The 26,590-nt window shown below is 33.8% G+C and overlaps 1 protein-coding gene across 1 annotated transcript; it reads left to right on the top strand.

Annotated features, from left to right (window-relative positions):
• The first annotated feature begins 10,813 nt into the window (after positions 1-10,813).
• Positions 10,814-24,386, top strand: LOC145284934 (uncharacterized). The gene is made up of 5 exons (XM_080134032.1): positions 10,814-10,965; positions 13,688-13,802; positions 16,882-17,137; positions 22,233-22,467; positions 24,119-24,386. Exons 1-5 carry the CDS (start codon positions 10,823-10,825, stop codon positions 24,189-24,191), a joined length of 822 nt encoding a protein of 273 aa, XP_079990158.1. The 5' UTR covers positions 10,814-10,822; the 3' UTR covers positions 24,192-24,386.
• The last annotated feature ends 2,204 nt before the right edge of the window (positions 24,387-26,590 follow it).

A 26,590-nucleotide genomic window follows, 5' to 3' on the forward strand; every position in this document is an offset into this window, starting at 1 on the left:
GTTTAACTCAATAAATCTAATTATTTATATACGTTTTTTTTAAATATATGCAATAATTGGACATGCAATAAGTCCGGATTTCTAACACGGTGGAAATGATTTTGAAATAAAGTTTTCATATCCTCTAAATAAATACGCATAATTTCTTTTTTTTTTTTTTTTTCCTTTTTACCCTTTAACCGAGTCCACCTTCACTATAGCATTGACTCACTTAAGTGAGATGGGCCCTGCAAACCGCGAAATGGTCCATTTAAATGGTGAAAACCATCGGCCACAATATGCCTGGAAATGCAAAGAATATTTGCTTTAAATTTCATGCTAAACAGTTAAAGATTTTACTTATCTTTGGTTTTCTTTTCTTCGACACTCGAGACTAAAGACCAGGGTGGTCGTTTCTCTTGGCCCCGAAAGGTCAAATGGCACCCGTGGTACCAAGATGCTATCTAATTCAGTAGAGGACTGGGTAGGCTACTTTAGGGGGAGGGGGGGTCATTTGGTGAAAAGTTTTCCAATTGGCGACGCGACGATGCTTCCTCGCCCGTGCATCGCTTTCAGAGATACTAATGTTAACAATTGAAACACGCGCTCCAAACAAATATGATGGAAACAAAACAATAGCATATATAACACAAAACAACAGCATATATAACGTACAAGGTGAAAAGCGGAAAAACTGAAAAGGAAATGTGCAGCTACTACAGCTTTCGAAAAGAATTTAAATCATATTCACCGCAAGGACCCGCTGAAATAAGTCAAACCGCCGTGAAGGAAAACCATCAATAAATTAACGAATGGTAGAGTTTCAGGTTTAACTCAATAAATCTAATTATTTATATACGTTTTTTTTAAATATATGCAATAATTGGACATGCAATAAGTCCGGATTTCTAACACGGTGGAAATGATTTTGAAATAAAGTTTTCATATCCTCTAAATAAATATGCATAATTTCTTTTTTTTTTTTTTTTTTCTTTTTTTTTTTTTAACCGAGTTTATCTTTACTATAGCATTGACTTATTTAAGTGAGATGGGTTTTGTAAGCTGCGAAATGGTCTATTTAAATGGTGAAAATTATCGGTTACAATATGCCTGGAAATGTAAAGAATATTTGCTTTAAATTTCATGCTAAACAGTTAAAGATTTTACTTATCTATGGTTTTGTTTTCTTGGACACTCGAGACTAAAGACCAGGGTGGTCGTTTCTCTTGGCCCCGAAAGGTCAAATGGCATTTGTGGTACCAAGATGCTATCTAATTCAGTAGAGGACTGGGTAGGCTACTTTAGGGGGAGGGGGGGTCACTTGGTGAAAAGTTCTCCAATTGGCGACGCGACGATGCTTCCTCGCTTGTGTATCGTTTTCAGAGATATTAATGTTAACAATTGAAATACGCGTTCCAAACAAATATGATGGAAATAAAATAATAGCATATATAACATAAAATAATAGCATATATAACGTACAAGGTGAAAAGCGGAAAAACTGAAAAGGAAATGTGCAGTTACTACAGCTTTCGAAAAGAATTTAAATCATATTCACCGTAAGGATTTGTTGAAATAAGTTAAACCGCCGTGAAGGAAAACCATCAATAAATTAACGAATGGTAGAGTTTCAGGTTTAACTCAATAAATCTAATTATTTATATACGTTTTTTTTAAATATATGCAATAATTGGACATGCAATAAGTCCGGATTTCTAACACGGTGGAAATGATTTTGAAATAAAGTTTTCATATCCTCTAAATAAATACGCATAATTTCTTTTTTTTTTTTTCTTTTTTATTTTTTAACCGAGTTTATCTTTACTATAGCATTGACTTATTTAAGTGAGATGGGTTTTGTAAACTGCGAAATGGTCTATTTAAATGGTGAAAATTATCGGTTACAATATGCCTGGAAATGTAAAGAATATTTGCTTTAAATTTCATGCTAAACAGTTAAAGATTTTACTTATCTTTGGTTTTCTTTTCTTGGACACTCGAGACTAAAGACCAGGGTGGTCGTTTCTCTTGGCCCCGAAAGGTCAAATGGCATTTGTGGTACCAAGATGCTATCTAATTCAGTAGAGGACTGGGTAGGCTACTTTAGGGGGAGGGGGGGTCACTTGGTGAAAAGTTTTCCAATTGGCGACGCGACGATGCTTCCTCGCTTGTGTATCGTTTTCAGAAATATTAATGTTAACAATTGAAATACGCGTTCCAAACAAATATGATGGAAATAAAATAATAGCATATATAACATAAAATAATAGCATGTATAACGTACAAGGTGAAAAGTGGAAAAACTGAAAAGGAAATGTGCAGTTACTACAGCTTTCGAAAAGAATTTAAATCATATTCACCGTAAGGATTTGTTGAAATAAGTTAAACCGCCGTGAAGGAAAACCATCAATAAATTAACGAATGGTAGATTTTCAGGTTTAACTCAATAAATCTAATTATTTATCAGTTAGATAAAAGTCGTTTCTTAAAGTGGGGAAAATCCAGTATCCAAAAAATATCGACCACGCCGGATTAGGACGAAAAATAAAATTACCTCAGTCTAGTAGGATTTCTTATTCGCTTACTAGAGACAGAAAATACTACAGTTTCTCCCAATGTAAATCGCAATACCCGTGGAAATTCAACTAATGCAAGTAAAATGTAAATTATATTTCGGAAGAGGGTTACGAAAGTCACAACTTCAATTCTAAGGGTAGAAAATGGAAAGTGCATACGTATCGCTTAATCTTTTTATTAAGAAAAATATGTGAAAAACTATGCACTAGGCGTACGTAAAATATATTAGACAGATATAAATAAAGACATTAGACTACATAAAAATGCTTCTAAATAAGGGAAAATAAATTTGGAAGATGCCTTTAAATAACAGAAGAAATTCACAGTAGTCGAACGAATCTAAGTGACAAGTTGATAGTGTCAGAGAATTAAAACGTATCTCGATGAAAAAGGAATATACTTTATTTTCAAAGCGTTCCGGAAAAGGGAATAATAAATTTGCAAAATGTATTTAATAGGGGAAAACAATTTGCAAAATGCATTTAAATAAAAGCAGAAATTTTCCAACTACTTTTACATAAAGGGGAGAAATTTGCAAAATGTCGGAATTTTATCTTACTTCCAGATAAATTCGACGCTAAAGTAACTAACCTGAAAAAAAAATGACAGCATGGAATAAAAAAGGGGGGGGGGTAAAGAATAAAATATAAAGGTCTTGCTTTGAAGCGGAGAAGAGATTTTATTCACAATAAAATTAGTTTCAAATATGTGCTGAAATAATAAATCATTATTTATAAACTGATTTAAAATGGGGAGTATGGTGAAAATATTATGTACTTTCACCTAACAATTTAATAAAAGTGATATCGTAAAAACGGAATTCCTTGTTTAAATAATTCTAAATAAGAAAAATCATTCATCATTTTAGTTCAACTATTTTACTATACAATATTTATATCAGTGTGCAATAGATTAAACTTTTTTTAAAAAAGTTTATGACCGTTTTTGTCATCCCAAAAGTTTATTAATAATTATTTATGGTAAATGTTGTGGCCTATACTTCCAAAATAAACTATTAACATTGTTTAAAAAAATAATAGAAATATTATTTTTTATTTAAAAAAAGTGTTTACAAAATGCCGGCAATAAAAAAATAATATTTCTATTATTTTTTAAACAATTTTAATAGTTTATTTTGGAAGTATATTCCATAAAGAAAATAAACAACCCACTATAAACAGAGAAATTACGAGTTTTGTATATGTTATTCGCAGTTTTGTGTTAGGGTTGTCAAAAATTCCCCCCAAATTCTGATACTGCTAGTGGCGCTGTAAACGAAAATAACGTTTAAAATTACAGCAAACGAGTAGTTTCCAAGATATGAAAAAATGTTAGTTTTAAAAAAGGGGGATCACTTTTCTATAAAAATTTAACGTAAAATGAGCACCCAGTTTATGGCCATCGTTTTTTTTTTTTTTAGGGCGCTTTCTTTTTAACTTTAAAGCGAAGAAAAATGAGTATGGCCACCTTTATGTTGGGGGTTGGGAGTCAACGTACAATGAACACAGTTTAACGTAAAATGAGCACCTCCTTTCAGAAAGTGTAAATAGAATTTTGTCGGGGAGGGGGGGGTCAACTGTAGTTATGGTTCGTTTTTCAGTTAAACTAATTTATTATTCGTTTTCAGTTAAACTAATTTATTGTTCGTATTTCAGTTAAACTAATTTATCGTTTGTTTTTCAGTTTTGATTTTTAAAATATTGTTTTTTTGATTTAAAAATAGTTATTGTTCATTTTTATTTATTTCTATTGAATAAACTTCAGTTACATACAAATCAAATCGTATTCATTTTCTTTTAAACTTTTTAACAACTTTTCTCCCTTTCAATTCGTTTTTTATTATTAATATTTTTATTATTAATATTGGATGAGTTTCAGTACAAAGTATCATGTTTATCTTTTTTAATCCAATTTTGAAGTTTTCTAACACTTTCTGTAAAAGATATATGCTCATTATCGACAGTCTGTGTTCCACTAATCTTGCTTGCTAGGACCTATGGCGATGACGTCATTTTTCAGCTGACAGGCCATCTATGACGATGGTCATGACTAAGCCCATGTTTCTGGAATCTACACTGTCTTAAACGTCTACTAAAAATGCAATTTTCACCAATTTTTCCTTAAAAATTACATTTAATGATAGATAACTTTCTACTCAATGAATTTTCATGATTTTTTAATATATCACTATCTTCGACATGATGAGTAATATTGTATTTGTTTAAAAGGACATATTTAATGGTCTTAGGCTATGGCTGAGACTAGCTATGTGCCACTGTCAATGAATACAAATGAAAGGGGGTCGGAGGATGTTATGCTTATCTTCTCATTTAATTCAAACTGGAACAATCTGCCGAAGGTAACGATAAATATAGCGGAATTTGTCGAGAAGGTCAAACCATGTGTTCCGCTTGTCACTAAAAATAGACTACTCGTTAACCTGCCGAAATTAGATGAGATAAGAAAAAACAGTCTGGTTGTTTTCGTGGTTGACAGAAAAATGAAAAAAGCAATTCGTGCTACCTTGGAAATAGTCTATAAGTTGCTGGCGACAGTAGGTATATCACGGGATATGGACTTTTGATATACTGTTAGTCAGGGAAGACTACACAAAAATCCCATTCTACTTGGAAGTGAAGAATGAAAAACTCCCCATCATTGTTGTGGGAAGCGGCCATTTTGTTGAGTTTGTGGAGAGATTGGACATATTACTATGGAATGTTTGGAAAAGAGACTGCAACAAAACCCAAAAACCAGAGTGGGCCAACACCTGGAGTTGCACTGTCCATCTCTCCCCTAAGAAACTGACAAAGAGAGCCCCCCATTCCACCGGAGGACCCAGACCGTGACATTTGGAAAATTGTCCATGAGAAAAAGACCCATAGATGCTTGACTCTAAATCAAATGCGGGAGGAGGCTATACTAAAAATGACATGGTTATGGAGAAGTATGTAGAAATTGCGAACTTAAAAAAAAACTAGATGCCCTGGAAATAACCACCCTGGAATCCCCCAGCAACTCCCTTCCCCTCTGAAATAAAGTCTACACTCCTCTCTTAAGCTGTCTAAGCTGAAGTCAGCACCCAGTCCCCAACAAAACAAAAGTCCTGTTCGTCACCAAGGATCATGCCTCCACCTGTCATATCTCCTGTTCCTCAGAAGCTACTCAAATAAATTCCCCTCAGTCCTATAAAAATGACAAAATATGCCCCCACTTCTATTCTGTCCACTTCTGCAACCCCCGGAATAACTCTCATGTATCCTACCTGTAGCACACACTTCTATGGGCACTGGAATGCTTGTGGCAACCCAGAAGAAAACATAAAGCCCCTCCTTGGAAAAGGCAAGGAAAATAACACTCTACCTCCCCAGTAAAGACATTTGATCGATCAGCAAACTGTAAATAAATAATGTGGTTTATTTAAAAAATGCTGACCTCATCAAACTTTTAGACCCCAGGAAAGTGGCTGGTATGCCAATGGAAGATCTCTGAAATTTCCCTAATGCAAAAAGAATCCTGACTGTAATCTGGAAGAAGGAGAAAATAAAGGACATGGATAATGCTAGAGGAGGCTAATAAATCCTTTGGACTTTCACCTCTACTAGTAATTTTTAAAGACTCTGATATAAGACATTTACGAAAATGTTGTGTATGGTGGGTTCTGATAAAGATGCAATCCTCTGTATATAAGATAGCAAAACTAACCTATCCCTTGCTTTCCAGTGGTATTTCCTGTGATGGGCTCATCAATACTCAGATGGGAACATATTCAATCGGGAGAGCTATTGGCATGGTAACGACAGTGATATCTGTTTCTGAATCTCAATCCTCAGGCACCATAATGGATTTCAAGATTTCTAGTTTGAATGTTTGTGGGATGAGGGCTGATTTGCACAAATTTCATCTGAGCTTGGACCTGCAGCAATTGTAGAGTGCTACTGTGACAGATGATTACTAACTTTACAGTGGGAATTAACAAGGGCCATACCTGGGAATAAGTATGGGGCCAAAATTAAGTAAACGATTAGGTTCTTTTCTACCGACTTCAGCAAACGACTCAATCAAGAATCTAGGACAACTAATGTAAGATTAGAATCTAGATTAGATCAGGCAGTGGAAGAGGGGGATAGCTTGTCTCCTTGACTGAAAAGAAGTGCCAAGCTCTAGCTATTAAAAAGAATGTTTCAAGAGGTGACAAATATGACCACTGATCTGCATGCTTGATAAGCACATCACACATGTTACATTACCGGATGGACGTACCATGATACCAAATGAAGAAAGACATTCTGGAGACGTTTAGGTCTCACTTTCAGGAGCTTTATCTAGGGACCTCAGTTTGTCATTTAAACAGTTCAACAACTATTTCGCTGATTTTTCTCGCCTTTTGGTGGCTAAAGTGGCTAAGTGTGAAGGTGGTATAATAGAGAATGAAGTCATCAAAACCTTAAAGAAGAAACAAATCTCTGCCTTATAAACTGTATTTGAGGATGTCACCCAACTTTGTTCCCTTGCTGACAATGTTGTTTAACTCATGGTTTAGGAACGGCTTAATCTCCAACGACTTTACCATGGGCAAGCCGGAAACGGTTATACAAAAAGAAAGATAATTATCGGCCCTTAAAGATGCTTAATGTAGAGTTACAGATTTTGGTCAAGATTCTTTCTAATTGATTGCAGCTAGTTCTGATTGACCTGATTAGCCCCAAGCAAACGTACTGCGAAGGGCAGGACAATTTAAGACAACCTGCACGAGATACACTTGGTCATAGAAAATGTCAGCACTGAAGCTGTGCTGATCAGTTTAGATAACTTCAAGGCCTTTGATATGGTAGACCATCATTACTTGGGGATTGTTTTATCAGCGGCCAGTTTTGACGTCCAATTTTGCTCATGGATTCACCTCGTTTATGCCAACCCAACAGTGCAGGTATAAGTGAATGAGAAGAGATTGAGGCCCTTCACTTTATTCTGATCCATTCGTCAGGGTTATTCATTATCACTGATGCTATATGTACTTTTGTTGGAGCTTTTTCTATGCAGGCTAATGGTGAATCCAATCCTACATAATATAATTTTGCTGGGCTATTCTACAACACTAAACTACTTCACCTATGCTGATGATGTAATGGTGTTTGTAATGAACAATGCAAAGATTAGTGTTGTTGGCATAGAAATCAGAAGGTATGAAACGATAAAAGGGGCCAAATTCGACTGCAAAAAGTCCTTTGGCTTGTGAATCGGTGCCTGAAGGTGAGTCTCTCTTTAGAGAAACTTTGGATGGAGTGATAAGCTTTGCAAGATACTTGACATCTAATTTGGTCCTGATCTTCAGCTGGATAAAAATTGGCCAGAGGTTTTGAAAAACAGAATGAGCTGTGAATCACTAGAAACCTTTTGTTAAAGGGGAGAGCAAAGGTGTGCAGTTGTCACATCTACCTGATTGTTGTGGTTACAAGGTTGAACAATAATTAGTAAGGAAATACAATGAAGACGCAAACAACAAGATAACGCAATAATAAGTGTATTAAGGAAAAGGTATATTTACAATATGTACAAATGACGGTGTCGAGTCAGAGAGTCTTGGTGGGAGGACATGTACGCTCTTCGGCGTCACTTCCGGTGGCATTTGAGTAAGACACACCAAGGCCAACCTAGGCTTGCCATTTATAGTGTTATGTTATTCGCATATGCAAATAAGTGGTTGCCACCACAACACTGATCATCGTATACCATTTTTTTATTTTTTCCACTCCTGTTGGATATGCGGGTTCTACTGCAGTTTTCCCATGGTCCATCGCGAGATCTGCTATCTTCATCCTTCTGAGGGTAATCTGGATATGCCTTCTGTTGAAGCTTGTCAACACATACTTTGGCTCTATCACCTGGATCGAATGTGTACAGAAGTTCAGAGAAACAGTGGCTTCTGGTAAGAGCATACTAGGAAAGCCCTTCCAGCTTTGAGAAGTGTGCACTCATGTGAGAGGGAAGCATACAAGTTGCCTTGAAGTGAGTGATCCTTTTTTCACGTGTATCATTATACATTGAAGTCTTGCAAGGATGAAATAACGCCTCTCTGACAGCCTGCTCTGGTCCCAAAAGGCATTATATCAAGTATTAGGGAAGAGCTCGTTTTGATAAGAGGATAGTGTTGCTTGATCTGGCCTTAGGTGCCGAGTTCAAGGTATCTCACTAATGACGAGGCATCTTTGGCTTATCTGATAATCTGAAATGCTCTCTGGGTCAGTAAGTGACTTCACTCAGCTGACTTGATTAGTTTGCCTGTTTATAAATGGTGCAGAGATGAGGATGAGACTGTGCTGTTGATTGAGTTTGTTGTGTCTCATGGTTCATATTCTGAACATGTCGTCTTAAACGTCTGCACTTTGGCCAAGAAGATGAGACCTTTTTTTTCTGAGACAACTGATAGGCTTAGAAGACAATTGGTTCTTTTGAATTAAAAGTCATGTTTAATTTCAGAAGAGTTTTCAATGGGTAGCTATTCTATACAAGTCCTGGAGATGGAAAAGAGTTTTCAGTGGATAGCTGTTCCATATAATTTTGGACTTTGAAACTTTTCAGGCAAAGATGTGCGAGCCTTTTCTAGTCTTGCACAAAAACACGCATTCATCTCAAGCCATATTTCTTGTCATATACATACACGCACACAAACATACACGTGCACGTACACATACCTACATATATTCACGTTCGCGTACATACACTCACATTCATGTGCATATACACACACGCTAACGTACACACATGTACTCACATATATGCACACATACACACACACGTACGCACACATGGGCAACGTCACTTCCCCTTTAAAAGAAATCCACACATGTGCAAAAGACCACTGGAAACAACTATAAAAGCAAGAGCAATAAGCTGCTTCTTTCTTTTCGAACCAGCTTCCGACCTGAACGGTCGACGGACCAGCCGCCTCCCTTTCGCACGTGAATGTGAGTGTATGTACGCGAACGTGAATATATGCATGTGTGTGTACATGCATGCGTATGTTTGTGTGCGCGTATGTATATGACAAGAAGTATGGCTTGAGATGTGAACGCGTGTTTTTGTGCGAGACTAGAAAAGGCTCGCACAAAGATCAAAGATCTTTCTTGTGTGAACACAAAAAAATTATGTGTTGCAATGCTAAAAGATTCAGTATCTTTATGGAGCAATTCTGGTTTCTGATTGGTTTCTCGCAGAATGTGACTCCACTTGGTTGGTCAGTTCCTATCACCAATGTTTGTAAGTAAAACCTTCCAATTTTTGACTCTTCATCTGACTTTATTGAAAGGTGAGAGTTTGATGCATATGTCTGTTGTGTAAGTGGGGCAAGATTTGAGTGATATTTGGATGTGTCTTAGGTAAAAGTATTTTGAGTTCTATAAATAAACATCAGCCTTGTCTCGTTTTCCAAAATTAAGTGTAAATCTAGTTTAGGATTCATTTTTAGACATTTTAAGTTCACAACTTAACTAGTTGGTGAGAGGAATCATTAGGCTCGTCTTTAATTTGTCCCATTTTTTGTTCTATCCTCTACTTGGTGACAGGTCGCTTGATTTGCTAGAAATGGGGGTTCTCTTTTTAGGTTATCGGAAGTGGTGATTGTAATAAAGTGTTTGGGCCCACATCATCCTTTCACCTGGCAAATCGGTGTATCTACCACAGCTTAGTAATGGAGGCGGGTCTTTTTATTAATCTTTTTTCCTTCATTGTAAATATCACCTCCCCCCCACTACCAGTGAATATTATATAAAAATATGTATTTTAAGTAGGTTTATCATGGTATGATGATTGATGAAAAATTTATATGCTGATGGATGTATAGTGTAAATGCAGTATTTTGGTGAGAGTAGAGTGAAAGTAGGAACTAGCTAACTTAGTCTACGCAGCATTAGTTGTCATGACCGTCCTTTCTTCCCCATTCCCCCATTTTTCAGCTTTGTACCAAATTTTTCACAGAAAATGTTATTTTTATTGAAAATAAATAATGGCGGTTTAAAATTCGGCTCGTTGGAATGTGTACTACGAATCCTGTAAAGGAAAGCTTGTGGCTGCCAACTAATGATAGAAAAAGAAACTTTGGTCTTTACGACCATTACAGTCGAAGTGTTAAAGCCAATTTAACGGAATATCAACCCGAAGAGGAACATTAACAGCATACATAATAAAAAGAAATACAGTTATCTCCCTTGGACAAAATACAATCTCCTTTGGAAAAATACATAGTTATGTCCCTTACAAAATAAAAATGGCCTCGAAAAGGCAAAGATTAAAACTAACTAAACGTCTGTCGAAATTAGATATTGTAAATAACAAAAATGTCGATTTACCCGAGAATGACTGCACGATTATCGATGACGGAGAGTTTAAACAAAATGAAGAAAGCTATCGGTAATATTTAGATTCTTTTATTTATTATTTAAAAAAAAAAGTCATCTTGACGTAATTGTCCTCCTTTTTGTGGTGGGAATTTTGAAACGAGTTTGTTTAAAAAAGCAATAACAAAATAAACAAACGAAAACATTGTAAACAATGGTCGTGTTTTTGTCAATCATGTTGAATTTTATACTAATTTCGTCGTTTGTCTTATTTGGACGTATGCTATTTGCTGAACTGACTATACTCCAAATGAACTTTCGCAATTTCAATTATGTGTAAAAATCATTGCCGCTTGGCTTGACCGACCGTTAGAGACCCTTTTTCAAGATGGCTGTGTCTTGTTTACATGTTTTGTTTTTTTTTTGTTTTTTTTTACAAGGTAGACACCACTTATCAGGGCCCGGAAGCCACTCAGGGATAAGGGTTATTGTAAGTACAGTACGTTAGTGTGGATATTTAAAGTGTCTACTTAAGGGGGTGGTTATCAGGAATTTGTTTACGTTGGACTTGAAGACATCCAAGTTGTAGTCAGGAGGGAAGCAGGCAGACGGAACAGAGTTCCACAGGCGTGCAGTTCTAAGAAAGAAGTTTTGTTCATGGAATCTACGTTTTGATTTAAGCATAGATAAAGAGTGGGGAAAGCTTTTGACAGTGGATTCAGCTAGACGGGTGTTTTTTGTAAAAGATTGGTGAGGGGGGGGCCAGAGATTGGAGTTCAGACGAGCACCTGCCATGGAAATAACGTTGGTTACTGTTGCATTATAATCAAATATTAAAAACATAGAAAAGAACTTTGTTTCAAAAAGTACCAATTTTACACACAGATTTGGAAATATGTCATTTTTGGCCTTAAATTATATTTTAATTCTGAAATAAAATTGTAATATACTTGAAAGTTCATTTTTACTTAACCCCCCCACCATCCCTTATAAAAACTTGACTATAATGCAGCATTGCAGCAATAATTGTGCAAACGATACACTGCTATATTGAAAAATTACCTCTCCCTATCAAACAACGATAATAACGTTTTTTTAATTGAATTATATTACCTGTATAGTTTGTTAAGTTCTTTTTTTTTTCTTTAGTTTAATTCATCCTAAACATAACACTCTGCCATTGACACGTAAAGGAGGGCTACTATGAATTTGAAACCATATTTATAGGGTTGTGAAGTGAGATGTTTGTTTACATTGCATTCAAATTTCTGCATGTTGTTAAAGTCAAAGAAACAGGGAAGGAATTCCGAAAGTATCAGTTTGAGAAAAGAAGTTATGAGAGTAAAAAACTTTCCGGCATCTAGAGAGCTCTACAGTGAAAGGATGAAATTTTGCTTCTTGTCAGGGTTATTTAGGTTGAAGGGGAATCAGTGCTGTAAATTAGTCAGAGCACATTCCTTTAAGTACTTGTAAAACAAGCACAGAGATGCAACATTGTCATGCTGGGGCAGAGACTGGAGTTAAGTAGAGAGTGTGGGACCTATTGTAGCGTGGCCATTACATTTTCACCCCGATCCAGCACTGTGTATGAATTCTCGCAAATAAACAAAAAAAAATTTAATTTAGCTTTTTTGTTTAGTTGAAATATAAGGCATTTATTCATGGTACTTTCCATACTACATCTGCATCTTGGTATTACAAGTATTTTTGTTTCACCGTCATACAGATTTTTTAAATCTCTGCTTTTCTTTACGCTTCTATATCTGCAGCTTGCCCCACGCATACAGTTGTTGAACCATTTTTTTGTTCAAAGTTTGGATTGCATCTTGTTTCAAAAGTTTCTCTCGCACTCACACATGCTTCCCCAAAAACGTTTTCGTCGCCCATGTGTCACACATCCATTTCTTGCTGGCACATGCTTGCCGATCACTCACCATGTGGTGCCTTTTTTCTCTCCACTTTTCTTTTTCTTCTCTTTCTCCGCTGTGAAATTACCTCACACACCGGCTTGGTCATTTGCATACATGTCATGCCACTGCTGTGTGACAATATCCCCATCAGGATCGCATCATGATAAACAACATGAAATGAGTATTGAATATAAATTAGTTAGGTTTTGGATGGGTGCGTGATATTGCCGTCTAGTATGGAAATAGAAATAGAAACCCTGTTGTTGTCCGCAGATAGCTATCTAGTTGCCCAGTTTGACACAGATCTCGTTTAACTGATCATTTCCAAGGTGAAATCTCAGACTGCCTCTAATTGCTGAAGGCTTGAGGACAGTGTATAGGTAAAACACTGTCTGCCCCTGTGTTAAAATAGTATCAGGAACTTATCTGCTCCTGATACAGGAAGTATCAGGTAGTTATCTGCCCCTGGTACAGAAAGCCCCAATGAGTTTCCTACCCCTGGTACAGGAAATATCTGCAAGTTATCTGCCCCTTAGGACTATATAAGAAGCAACCATTTGTTTTTTAGAGGGGAACTCAGCAATGAACTGTAGAACAATGTCTTTGATATTTCACAGAAGCTTAAGAAGTTACATCGGCTGAAACGTTTTGCAAATGAGATCAGCTGCCCAAATAATCCAAATACTAGAAAGGAAAATTTTATTTTTAACTTTAGCATGACAGACTGATAGGCAACACTTCTTCTTGAGATGTGTTGATGCATCTTATGTATTTTATGGACACATTGAAATTAAATCATGTTTTTCTTATTAAAAAAATTGTTTTTTTTCTTTTGAGAATTTTGATGTTTTTTTTTAATGAATTCTTGAATTAAATTCCTCACAGGATTAAAACTGCACCGATCATTAAAGATGAAAGGCTAGTGAAACTATGGAGGAATCTTGAAAATGTTTGTCAAAAGTTCCCATCCTCATCTTTCATTCCTTTTCCAAGTTTGGAAGTAAGAACTTTTCTCTTTTTCTTTATCTTTTATTTATTTTTTCAATATTTAATCAATATTATTTGTGGGTTTGAATGTTTTGATTGTTAAAAATGTTGTACAGGTATGACGTAATACATCAAATCAAGATTAATGTAATATTTTTTTCAATAATTGAACTAGTGGTTTCTCTTTCTCTGAAGTTGTCTCCCCTTGGATTGCAAATTCTTTTTAGTAAGCGTTGTGGTTGTGATCATGGTTGTGGAGGTGGAAAGTAACCCTAACCCGACGGTTGTGGAGGTGAAAAGTATAAGTTCCACTTTCAAAACTAAGATCTCCCAAAATTCTGACTCTGACTCCTAAAAACCAAAAATATCTGACACCAACTGTTCATTTTGAAATCTTCCAATAATCAGACAGTGTTAAAATGTTTTTGATTATTGATGAGGGTTTGATTCCAATGATTTCGACAATTGTTTTTATAACCACGGTTTTGACAATCAACCAATCAAAAGCTTCAAACGTTATTATAAAAAATATTGAATTTTCGATTCAGTTCAGTTCGCTGTCAACCATTGTTTCGAAAGCTTCAAACATTATTATAAAAAATATTGAATTTTCGATTCAATTCAGTTCGCTGTCAACCATTGTTTCAAAAGCTTCAAACGTTATAAAAAATATTGAATTTTTGATTCAATTCAGTTCGCTGTCAACCATTGTTTCGAAATAACTGAATCGTGACTGCATTGATTCTTCGGTGCCATCTTTGTTACTAAGAATTACTCAACACTCAAGATCGTTACTGCATTGATTCTTCGCTGATTTGATTTACTGCCGCCATCTTTGTTCAACATAATGTCTCAACACTTAACAGACGGTCTGTTGGTTCTTTGTGAATAAAAAAATGTGACTCCAAGTTTGATTCCTTTCAAAACTTCTGATTCCAATTTCACAACTGTGTTCTAATATTATAAGTCTTGAAGAAAAACATTATTGAATGAAGGGCTAATGAGCAAACCATTTGGTTTTGCAGATTATATCATTTTTTTTCTAATTTTATGCATTTCGTACAAGAGCAAAATAGTATGGAAGATTCTTTTTTCTGAATTCAATATTAAATGATCAGCAAGTTTTTTTATGGAAGTTTCATTCGATTTTTACAGATAAAAATAACACAATTAGTCTTTACTTTTAATAACAAAATTAAAAATAAAAGTTTTATTTTATTTTATAAGAAATATATTTATGAAATAATAAAAATACATTGTTTTTTTTTAATTTTAAAAATAAGTTTTTTATTTGAATTTATATAATAATTAATATATGTTTATTTATATAATATATAATAATTAATAATAATAATTAATATATGTTTATGAAAGTATAAAAATAAAATTATTAAAATCAAAATAACAAATAAAATTATTGAAATAAAAATAACAAATAAAATCATTGAAATCAAAATAATAGTTTCAAACATAAAAAAACGTATTCAATATATAATATTCCCAAAATAGTTTTAAAAGATTTTAAAAATGTTTTTAATAATTCTTAAAAAAAAACAAAACAAAACAAACTAATTTCAATACTTCTTAATTAAAATAAGACCGAAAAAATGGCAAATGTGACTATCAGAATACCCTTTTACATTTTTTACCAATTTTCTTTTTGTTCTAACTCAACAGACTTGACATTACTTCGATTGGAACTTTTCATCCCTTTGGAACTTTAAAGAAAAAAATTCAATATTTCGAAATTTGAAAAGGGGGCTCAGTTTGTAAATTTTAGTCCATAGTGGGCGCAAGAGAATGAATATTGTTTTATTTTCTATAACCAGGGTGAGTTCACTCTGAATCTCACATTTTTTTTGTTATTGTATCTTGTGTAGTTCCTGACTTTTAGCCAAGATATGCACTCACTCACTTCTGTTAAGAGTTTATTTAGATTAATAGATTACTTACATTGCATTTATTTTTTTTTACATGTATCTTTTCTCATGAAATGTTTTTTATTGTGTATTTATTTTTCATAAAATTCAAATTACCAAGGATCAAGGTTGAAAACGATAATGGTTTGGTCAGGTTACGATGCATATGTCGGAAGATTTTGGTAGACATAGAAACACACACACGCATACACATTTTGCCCTTTATATATAAAGACTAGCGGGGGTACTAAGTGGTGAAGTGGTGTAGTAAGGAACCCCGAGGCGGGGGGAGAGGGATCAAAAGGTGTAAAAAAAAAGTGGTACAGTTGCAGGTGCCTGGGTCAAGTAAAGATCCAGGGGGAGGGGTGTTAAACAAAAAAAGTGGTAGTAGCAGGAGAGGGCCGAAACAACAGTAAGCAGTTTGGGTAGAGAGAGAGAGAGAGAGAGAAAAAAAAGTGGTAGTGGGCAGGTAGACTCGAACCCGTAATGCGAAGGAGGAAAAAAAAAGTGACGTGTTTGCCGGTCTCCATCATTCGACCGCACATTCGGAACGTTGAAATTAAGCAAAGTCAATCCAACTGATATGATGTCTTGCAAAAATAGCCCCTTCTTGTAGAAAACTGGCCAGTTTAGAGTGAAGGAATTAATGTTTTTCGCCAATTTTTTTATATTTGTCGTCCGAAGGGTCGAGCGTTAAAACGTTACCGATCTTGGCAAAATCCGTCACCTCTGTTGAAAGTTTTTGGCACACATACAAACATACACGCACACATTTTACCTTTTATATATATAGATTACAATTGATTTTTTCAAGTTCTCTAACCACTTTGCTACGGGTCCTTGTAAAAGTGATATTCTGCTGAAGGTTGAAGGTCCAATTCTCAGGGTGGGCCACCAAAAAAAATACAATTGCAAATTACTTAGGACTTCTATCCAGTCATGGGTCATGCTACCTCTGTGAAGTAAATAAAAGGTTCCATTCAAAATTTCCAAGTTTGACAAGATACACCTGAAGAAGGTCGGAGGTTACATCGACCGAGTTGTGGAAATGACATTCAAGATGTAAACAGTAGTCTGAAGATTCCAAATAATACGAAAATAAAAATGTTTTCAGATTTGTTGGTGATAAAAATTTTATACCATTTTTCTGTTTTGCTAAATATTTTTCCACAGGTAAATAATCTGAAAGAATCATTAAACGAGAAATCAAGAATCAACTCACCACAATGGACGCCATTTCCCTCCACCTGTATAGAATGTGCAACAAATACAATACTCTTACCTGTAGAGAACACTCAAGCCGGTCTTCTAGACAGAAGTATCGGAACATCTTCTTTGTCACAAGGAGTTGTCTCTTTATTTTCCTCATCCTTCCAGAGTGATGATCAAAGCCCAAAACCTTGTAATAAAGAAGATCCTTTCCAATCAGGTAAGTTCGATCTTACAATGAAAAACTGTGATTTTTGGTAATGAATTAAAACAAATACTATTTGAAGCCTAGACTTTCAACTTTGAATTTGAGGAAAAAAAATAAGTCTACACGAATTAATGATTACAAATTAGGATTTTTTTAAATCCAAAAACTTTTTCATCAGTTTACTCCAAACAAAGCACTGAGAGGCAAGGGGTGATTGAGAATTAAGGCCCAGATTTATAGAAGCATCCTAAGTGGGGAGTTATGCAGTAAAATATTTGTTCACACTACATTTAAATTTCTGCATTTTAGTACAGTTTGGGAAACAGGGAACAAAGATTTCCGAAAGCAAACGGTTTGAGAAAAGAAGCTATTAGAATAGAAAACCGTCCGACATCTGGAGACTTTTACAGTGAAGAGGTTTGGATTGTTGCTGTGACGACAGGAATTTGAGTTTCACATATGTATGCGTATATTTAATGCGTTTTCATGCAAATGATCTTATTATGACCAAAGCAAAAAATAAAGGAACTTTGTTTATTGAAAAAGAAATACGTGAGAAAAATGTCTTACTAAAACATGGTTCCAGTTATCCTGATGAATTCTTTCAATAGAATGAGTCACAAACGTTTTTCTCTAGCTTACTTGCAATACATATATTTTTATGCTACTATGAAGCTATTCATGTATTGAGCACTATTGTAATAAATACTGAAATATATATGTAATATATTATTTTATAATATAAGTGTGTATGTATGTCTATATATCTATAAAAGTGAACGTGTCTGTGTACATTTCCCTACGCAATAACTCTGTCAATTTTAAGTCTGCAGACTCAAAATTTGATATACAGGGTATTGAGATTTGGGAAAATCTTTGTAATCTGTTTTCGGACAGAAATTTGGCTGTTAAGGGGTCAAAGTTCAACGATTTGACCTTTGAAAACTCTACCAAACTCCTCTGCCAATTTTAGGTCTAAACACTTGAAATTTTAGATATAGGTTCCTTGGACATGGATCTAACTTAATAACTTGATTTGAGCCCAAAACAATAAATGTTAAGGGGGTCATAATAGGGGTCAAAGTTTAAAAAAAAATTTGACCTCTGCAGTCTCTACCAAATTACTCAGACAATTTCTAGTCTAAACATTTGAAATTTTACATAAGGGTATTCAGAGATAGGGCAAGCTTTTTAATCGGTTTGGGTCGAAAATCTTTAGTTACCAATATATAAATGTATGTATGTATGTATGTATCTATGTTTGCATGTCTGCCTAAAACTTTCAACAGAGTCGACAAATTAAAATATATATATATATATATATATATATATATATATATATAAATTATTTGTAACAAAAACTTATAAAATGTACAACTTAGTATCTATTAAGTATAATTTTATTTTTGTATTAACGAGTAACCACTTATCAAGGCCCAAAGACCACTTGAGGATAAGAGTTAATGAGTTTGTTAGGTGGATGGTGAAACAACACAATAAGGATTAAAAACAATGGTTGACACTGGACAAAATTTGTTTATTTATGGTTTAACAAGAATTTATTAACATTAGACTTGAAAATGACCATGTAGGAAACAGCCCTGTGGTATGTGTTCCAAAGATGGATAGTTGTTGAAAAATAACTTTGTTCATGGAAATTCTTTATCTCTTGGTAGACAGAAGAAGAAAAGGAAATTATTTATAGTGGTTGTAACTAGACAAGTTTTTATTGTGAATTTTTTTACAGGTTGTAGGCTGATATATATAATCTTGAATATATGTACTGTTAAGTTCACCAAATTGAACTAAGTTGCATCTGATATAGCTGTCTATATAATTGTTCAGAGAAGGTGTAAAATAATATGCTGAATTTTACAGTACATATTCAGTAGGGTTGAATACTAAGTAAAGCTTTAACCCGGTTTTGCCTGGGTTTATAATTTTCTTTAAATACATAGATAACAGAAAAAAAAAATTAGAAGTTAAACTACACAATCTAAATAGATCGTGTAGTTTAACTTCTAATTTTTTTGTGCTAATCTTTTGAATTGAAATAAATAAAAATTCATTGTTTTGTATCAATTTAATTATTTTGTTTAATAAACAATTAAAATTATAGTAATTATTACTATTACTATGAAGTAATAATTTTGTTTTAAGTAAAAAAACAAACTCATCCCACTTTTTGCTGCTTATAATAAAGATGGCATCCATTTGACAAATATTCCTAGTAAGATAAAGTATTTTCTGAAAGAAATTAAATTAAATTTTATTTTTCTTAACAACACAGACCAACATTAAAAAAAAGAAGATGCTATTCATAATAATTTTTTTTTTTTTTTTACTTGGAGATGGGGGGGGTCACCACTTATCAAGAATATGCTGCCACATCTTTTTTTATATTTTTTACTTGGGAGTCACCACTTATCAAGGCCCGAAGGCCACTTAAGGATAAGGGTTAATGAATATAAGGTGGTAGTGCAATAATTGTTCATGGTGTAAATTGAGTAGAATTTGATTATTTATAGGAACGGCTCAACAAGAACTTGTTTACATGGGGTTTGAAGGTTAACATGTTGTAATCAACTGGGAAGCAGGCCAGGAGAACAGTATTCTACAGGCGGGCGGTTCTGGGAAAAACTTTGTTCATGGAATCTGTGTTGAGATTTAGGCACAGTTAGAGAGTGGGGGAAATCGTATGCAGTGGTTGTAGTTAGTCGGGTGTTTTTTGTGAAAGTTTGGCAAGAGGGAACCATAGATTGAAGTAAAATTGAGCACTTGCCATGGAAATAATGATAGAGTAGAGACAGGCTTGAAATATCTCTTCTGTGGAGAAGAAGTTACAGGAAAGAGAAAAAGACATCACCTACTAAGTTTCAAAGCCGATCTTGAACTCTATTATGGCTGAATAAGGCGTGCTGAGCAGTCCCTGCCCAAAGGTGGCAACAGTACTCCATTTTAGGGTGTACCTGGCTCTCATACAGATAGAGGATTGCATCAAAAGTGAGATACTTCCCCAAGACAAGAGCCATTCATTTCAATTGGGGCATTATGAGAGTCAGAGTCATTATGATGAAAAGAGAGAAGCTTGGTTTTCGATGCACTAGAATTAATCAGCCACCTTTTTCCGCATTGCACCACATTCTTAAGATTAGAAGAGAGAGAATCAGAACAATCTTGGTCATTGCTGGCTTTTGAAGTGTTGCCATAGATTGTGGTGTCGTCTGCATAAATGTCTACAAATTATCTAAGAATGTGATTTGGGAGATCATTGGTGAAGATCAGGAAGAGAGTTGGGCCAAGGATGGAAGCTTGAGGGATGTCAGCGTTAATACAATGAGTTTTTGATTTTTGTCCATCAATGACTACTCATATAAGCCTATCAGAGAGAAAGTATTTAATAATTAAGAGGACATTTCCAGCTGTCCCATAGCTGTTGATCTGGTGAAGTAGACATTTATGCCATACGCTATCAATTGGATGTGTCAAGAGCTATTGCTCTAGAAATGAAGACCTCCGCCCCTGTTTAGAGATTCACTAATCCTGTGTGATATTACAGTTAGTAAATTAGCTGTAGATCTTGCAGAATAGAAACCATATTGCATGCCACTGAGTAGCTTATTGTTGCTGAGGTGGTTGACTACTTCTCTGTTTATCACAGATTCCAGCAGCTTACTCATGATGCACAGATCTGAAATGGAACACATATATCAAATCCGTTGGCAAGATCGCTAGAAATATGGTTGGGTTAATCTCACTTCCAACACAATCCTCTATCTGTATCAGAATTAAATACGTTCTAAGATGGAGTGCTCAGAGTACCATTTCCTGCTTTGACAGGGTTCAAAACCATTTTCAATGTGACGTTGCAAATCTATCTCCGCTCTATCATTTTCATGGTAGGTACTCGAAAGAGCTTCAATCTATGGTCCTCCTGTCCCTGTGCAAAAAAAACCCCCAAAAAACAAATACTCGTCTAACTACAACAACTATCAATAATTTCCCTTACTCTTTATCAGTGCCTAAAACTAAACAAAAAGTTTCTTTCCTAGAACTGTTTGTAGAACACAATACTGCAGATCTGCTTCCCAGCTGACTATAACATGGTAATTTTCAAGTCTAATGTAAATAATAATAGATAATAATCAAACCCTATCCAAGTTCCATCATTGCTGACCATCAAGGTGTCTCAAATCATTGGATCATTCTATCGCACCAGACGCATAAGAACCCAATATGTTCTCAAATGGAGTGCGGTTGCCACATCTCGGAAGTAGCTGCTCAGAATACCCTTTCCTGCCTTGATAAAATACAAAACCAACTTTGAAATTTGGTGTTACATGTTCTTTTCTCATCTTTGCTGCATCTTTCTCAAAGAAGAGATGTAATTTCTGTTCTATCGTTATTTTCATAGCAGATGCTCAACCGAGCTTCACTCTATGGTCCCCCTCCTATTAAGGCATTCATGATAACACCTTATTAGCTACAACTGCTATCAGCATTTTTTTTTACTTTCCATCTGTGCATAAAACTAAACAAAAATTTAATGAGCAGGACTTTTTTCCCCTCAGAACTGCTCGTCTGTGGAACACAGTACTACAGAGTTGCTTCCCATGTAAACATGTAAACAAGTTATTGATGAGCTGCCATCTAAAATAAATTAACTAATCTAATTCTCACCATCATCTGACACTTGTTAACCTTTATCCTTGAGTTGCCTATGGGCCTTCATAAACTCTATAGTATACAAATAAAAAAACTGCCTGCATGTGGACTAAGCATGTGGTTAACTTCAACTCTTCATCACAACATTTGTGAGTCAGAAGCAGGAATCACCATTAAGTATCATATGACTTACACAGGCGACGTCTAGAGGCAAGTTGAGCTTATAAAATTGGTAACTCCAGCTGTGGTTATGACATGTCGGCAGCTACAATGATAGGTATTGGGTTTTCATATAAAATAACTGGAAGAATTTCTTTGCTGTAAAACTGATCAAAACCAAGATGATGTCAATGACAAAATAATTTTGTGTTTTTAAAACACTTTTATTAATTTGCATTAATTTCTCATTTTCTTTTTTTTTTCTTTCCAACATTGAAATCAGAAAGTCCAAATAAAATGGAAGTGGATGAAATATCTTCAAGTCCAGATTTGTTTGGTCAAATCTCATCAGAAAACCAAAAATGTCAGTCAACAAAATCAAGAACTTTTAAAGATTCCAATGCTGTGTCTACGAGTCTTTTTCCTGACGTGAGCAGCAACAGTCAAAACAAAGAAACACATTCTAAAAGAAAACCGATCCGATCTTGTCCGCTTTGTCAAGAAAACTTTCCAACGCAGTGCGTAAAAAGGTTTATTATTTCTCTTTACCATGCTGGCACCTGAGAGCATCATATCCCTCTGCAAAACCACAGAGTATTGTTAGCACATCGGGTGCATCTATCGCTAGTCTCTCACTCTTAAACAGGGTCTAAAAGAGTCTCAAATCTAATAGATACTGCACTATTGGCCAAGCTCCAACCAACCTTTATCTCATTGACGCAATATTGCATCCCCGTGCCTCTTTAACAAGTACTTTAATGAAATGTGCTCTGATTAACTAATAGCACTTGTACCCCCCTTCACGTACATAGTCCCAACTAACCTGACAAGCATCAAAATCCCATCCCTTCACTGTTTAAGTCTCTAGATGCCAAAAAGTTCTAATGGTTTCTTCCCTCAGATTGCTATATATTAGAATTCCCTTCCTGTTTCCTGCTTCTCTGACTACTGACATCTCGCTACTCAACTCCTCATAATCCTAAATGTCCTTATGTCCAAGTATTAATATACCTTGTTTGGTGAGAAAAAGAGTGAAAAAAGGTTTCACTGACAAAATTTAGATCAACTCTTGATTCCACTCCTTCTTTGATTATGTTAGCAGCTGAAAGGAATGAGTTTTGCATGTCACCATCTTTGATATCACTCAAATGCCATGTTGCCCTCAACATAAAAAAGAACATATATCAGTTATTAGACAGCATATATGTACCTCAAAACATAAGGCCAAAGTTTTATTGGGCTTTATGTCTCTATATTTTTTAAGTTATGCCATAAAAAGATTAATGATTAAAAAATTATCCGATCTGAAATTTTGCATTAGATCAGTACATCAAATTTAGAAAAAAGTTTCAATTGAAATTCCGTCAAAATTTCAAGCATGATCGAACTTTAGAGGTCAAGGTCATATAAGATGCAAAAGAGCTTCTTTGTTATAAATATAATTCAAACATAAAAACATTGAATTTCAGGTAAAACTAATGGCACTTATTTAATTGTCATGTTGCAGTAATGAGCATATCCAAAAATGATGAAAAACGATAAGGTAGAAAATTAATTATTAATGAAAATAGTTTTTGAAGACAATTAATGAAAGTTGAGTTTTGCTAAATTGGCCTAAGATTTTCAAAACTTTTAGAAAGTTTGTTTACATTTCTTCATATTTGTATGGGTCGAAAAACAGGGATCAGGGAAGAAATTCCAGAACCAATTGGTTTTATCTGTTTTATGATGTAACACTTTTGAGGATTATTTAATGTAAAAACACAATACATTTAATTGCAAACGATTCATTGTATACAATTAAGTCAACTTTGGGTTTACTTTTTACAACCTCATAATTCTTGCTTCCTTTATTTTGTCTTTTCGTTCTCATATTTTCGATGTTTCTAACAAAGGAGGAAGAATTGCTGTTTTCTGGGTCAGAATCTATTCCATCTAATATTTATTGCTAGCTAGATTTTGACCTTGAAATAGTATTTTTTTTTTTTTTTCTTTTTAATTTCGTTCGTTACATCAAGTGGCTTTATGCTTTGGAGCGATTTCCATAAAAAATGTTGAACACAAGTTACTACTTGTCATTGCTGGAAAGGAGATATTATTTTGTTATGAATTTCTGAATAAAAGTGACTTTTTATTGATGATTTTATATCCATTAAAAAATCATTTCAGAATGTCGCAGTTGGAGATGGATGAACACATTGCTGGTTGCCTGAATGATGCTGATGATGATATTAATTGGTGATCAGCAAAATCAAATCCTTGAATGACGCGTGGGACAAGATTCAACAGAAGAAAATCCTTGATTGACGTCTGACGAGAATCCATCGTATCTAATAAAGTTCTTTCATTTGTTAAAAGATATAATTTTATTCTGAAAAAAAATGTTTTTGTAAACTTTTAAATTTTTATAAAAAAAAATAAAGAAAATAAAATGTCAGTCTGTTTCTTTGTTTCTTACTAACTTAGAAACTATTGGTTAGATTTCAACTAAACTTTGCATGCCGAAAAGTGATGACTCATGGAGTGTCACTGGGTAAGTAAATTTCACGTCATTTAAACTTGAATGTAATGAAATGTTAAAAATAGAATTGAAGTAGACATTTTTCATAAAAGTCACAACAATTTTAGAAAATAAAATTGGAATACAAGTATATCCATGGATAATAATTGAATCAATCTCAACCTTTTAAAAAAAATTATATTTCTCTTTATCTGTTTGTCTGTCTGTTTATTCCACTTTTTCTCAGAAACTACTTGGCTGATCTGGCTGCAATTTTATATGAACCTTTGTTATATTAAAGTGTAGCAAATTAATTATTATGGTATCTGTTCAATGCACAGTTAGAGAATAATAGGGAGGCATGTGAAACTATCTCCCAGTGCACCGTGATGGGTCTTCCACTAGATTAGGCAAACGATTGCAGAATGAGTGATTTCACCTATTTTGTATCATTAAGAAAGATCTGAGTCTGTTTTATCCTCGTCAATATTTAAAACAATAATCTTAACATTGGAAGGGGAAAGCTATTATTATTATTGTTGCTTTTGTTGTTGATGATAATGATAAAAATGATGTTGCATATTGTAAGAAATATGCATACACATAATTATATAATATACATATATGTATGTAGAAAATATATAACTAAGCAAAATATTTTACAGCCAAACTTCATATTAACAATTGTTAACAACTTTCTAGACTCATAACAAGAAAGAAAATATATATATATATATATATATATATATATATATATATATATATATATATATATTAATAGCAGGTATTGAATGAAGATCAATGAACACACTCCCATATTTTTATTGTCATCGAAATATTATGGTAGATTAGTTCTCAACCGATAATAATCTGCTGAAAAAATTGCAAAATACAGAAAAGAAAAAAAAATTTATAAGGAATGTATACACTGTACACATCCTCCATATTATCTACAGTTTTGAATATTCTTAACCTGGAATAATATATATATATATATATATATATATATATATATATATATATATATATATATATAAAGAACAAGTAGTTAATAAAACATGTTAAAAAACACTTTGAAAAAGAGTTAAAAACATGTAATTTTAAAATGGAAGCACAAAATAAGTGGATAGTCCTTAATCCACAGAGTTTTGAAGAAATACTTTCCTTCTCATCGGAGGGTAGGGATTAGCAAAATGTGGGATTGGATTTTGCTTGTAAAAGTATTTAATGAAACTACAAGTAAGTCATAGATCTTACTTGGTAAAAAATAGTGAAGCAGAGGGAATAGAGGGAAGAAAACGGTGATTTCACGTAAATGGATGGTCTGGTGAAGGGTAAAATATCCAATAACGGTAAAATCCAAAAAAGTTGATTAAATTTCCATTTCCACAAGTAAAATCCAAAGGAATCGTGTTAATGGAAGATAGTTCAAAATAATCCAAAAGTCAGAATTCCATGGAATAATTCACAAATGGGTACAAGGAAAAAAGGGAATGAATTCAAATAACATTATTAAAAGGAAGATAAATTGTGCGTAGAGAGAAGAAATGGAGAGATTTTAAAACACGGCTGTCAAGGCTGATTTAAGAAATTATATATATATATATATATATATATATAATTATTCCAGGTTATGGATATTCAAAACTAAAACCAATGAATTTAATGTAGTTTAAAAGAGTGCTCAATAATAAATAGAGCAAGACATACTTTTTATTTATGTTTGCTTAAATATTTTAATATCGCTACACGATCATGACAGTGTTTAGATCAATTAGTTATGAATAACTAAAGACCTCACCAGGTGATGTTGCTTTTAAGAAAGTCAAGTCCCCAATGAAATGGAGAAAAAACGAATTTCACAAAAATTGATATTTAAAAAAGTCACGTCATCTAATATTAACGGACAACTAGAAAATAAGACAAAATAAAATAAGTATACAATATAAAAATTAAAATTCCAAAAATAAAAAGATCAGGTGTAAAAGTAAAATATAAAATAAAATAAATATATAATATAAAAATTTAAATTTAAAAAAATAAAAAGAGATAAAAGTAAAATATAAAATAAATATATATAAAAATTAAAATAAAAAAAATAAAAAGATGAGATGCAAAAATAAGATATAAAATAAAATTAA

Source organism: Euprymna scolopes, chromosome 9 (genome assembly GCF_053919585.1).
Source record: "Euprymna scolopes isolate OS-2025 chromosome 9, ASM5391958v1, whole genome shotgun sequence".
NCBI classification, from domain to species: domain Eukaryota; kingdom Metazoa; phylum Mollusca; class Cephalopoda; order Sepiida; family Sepiolidae; genus Euprymna; species Euprymna scolopes.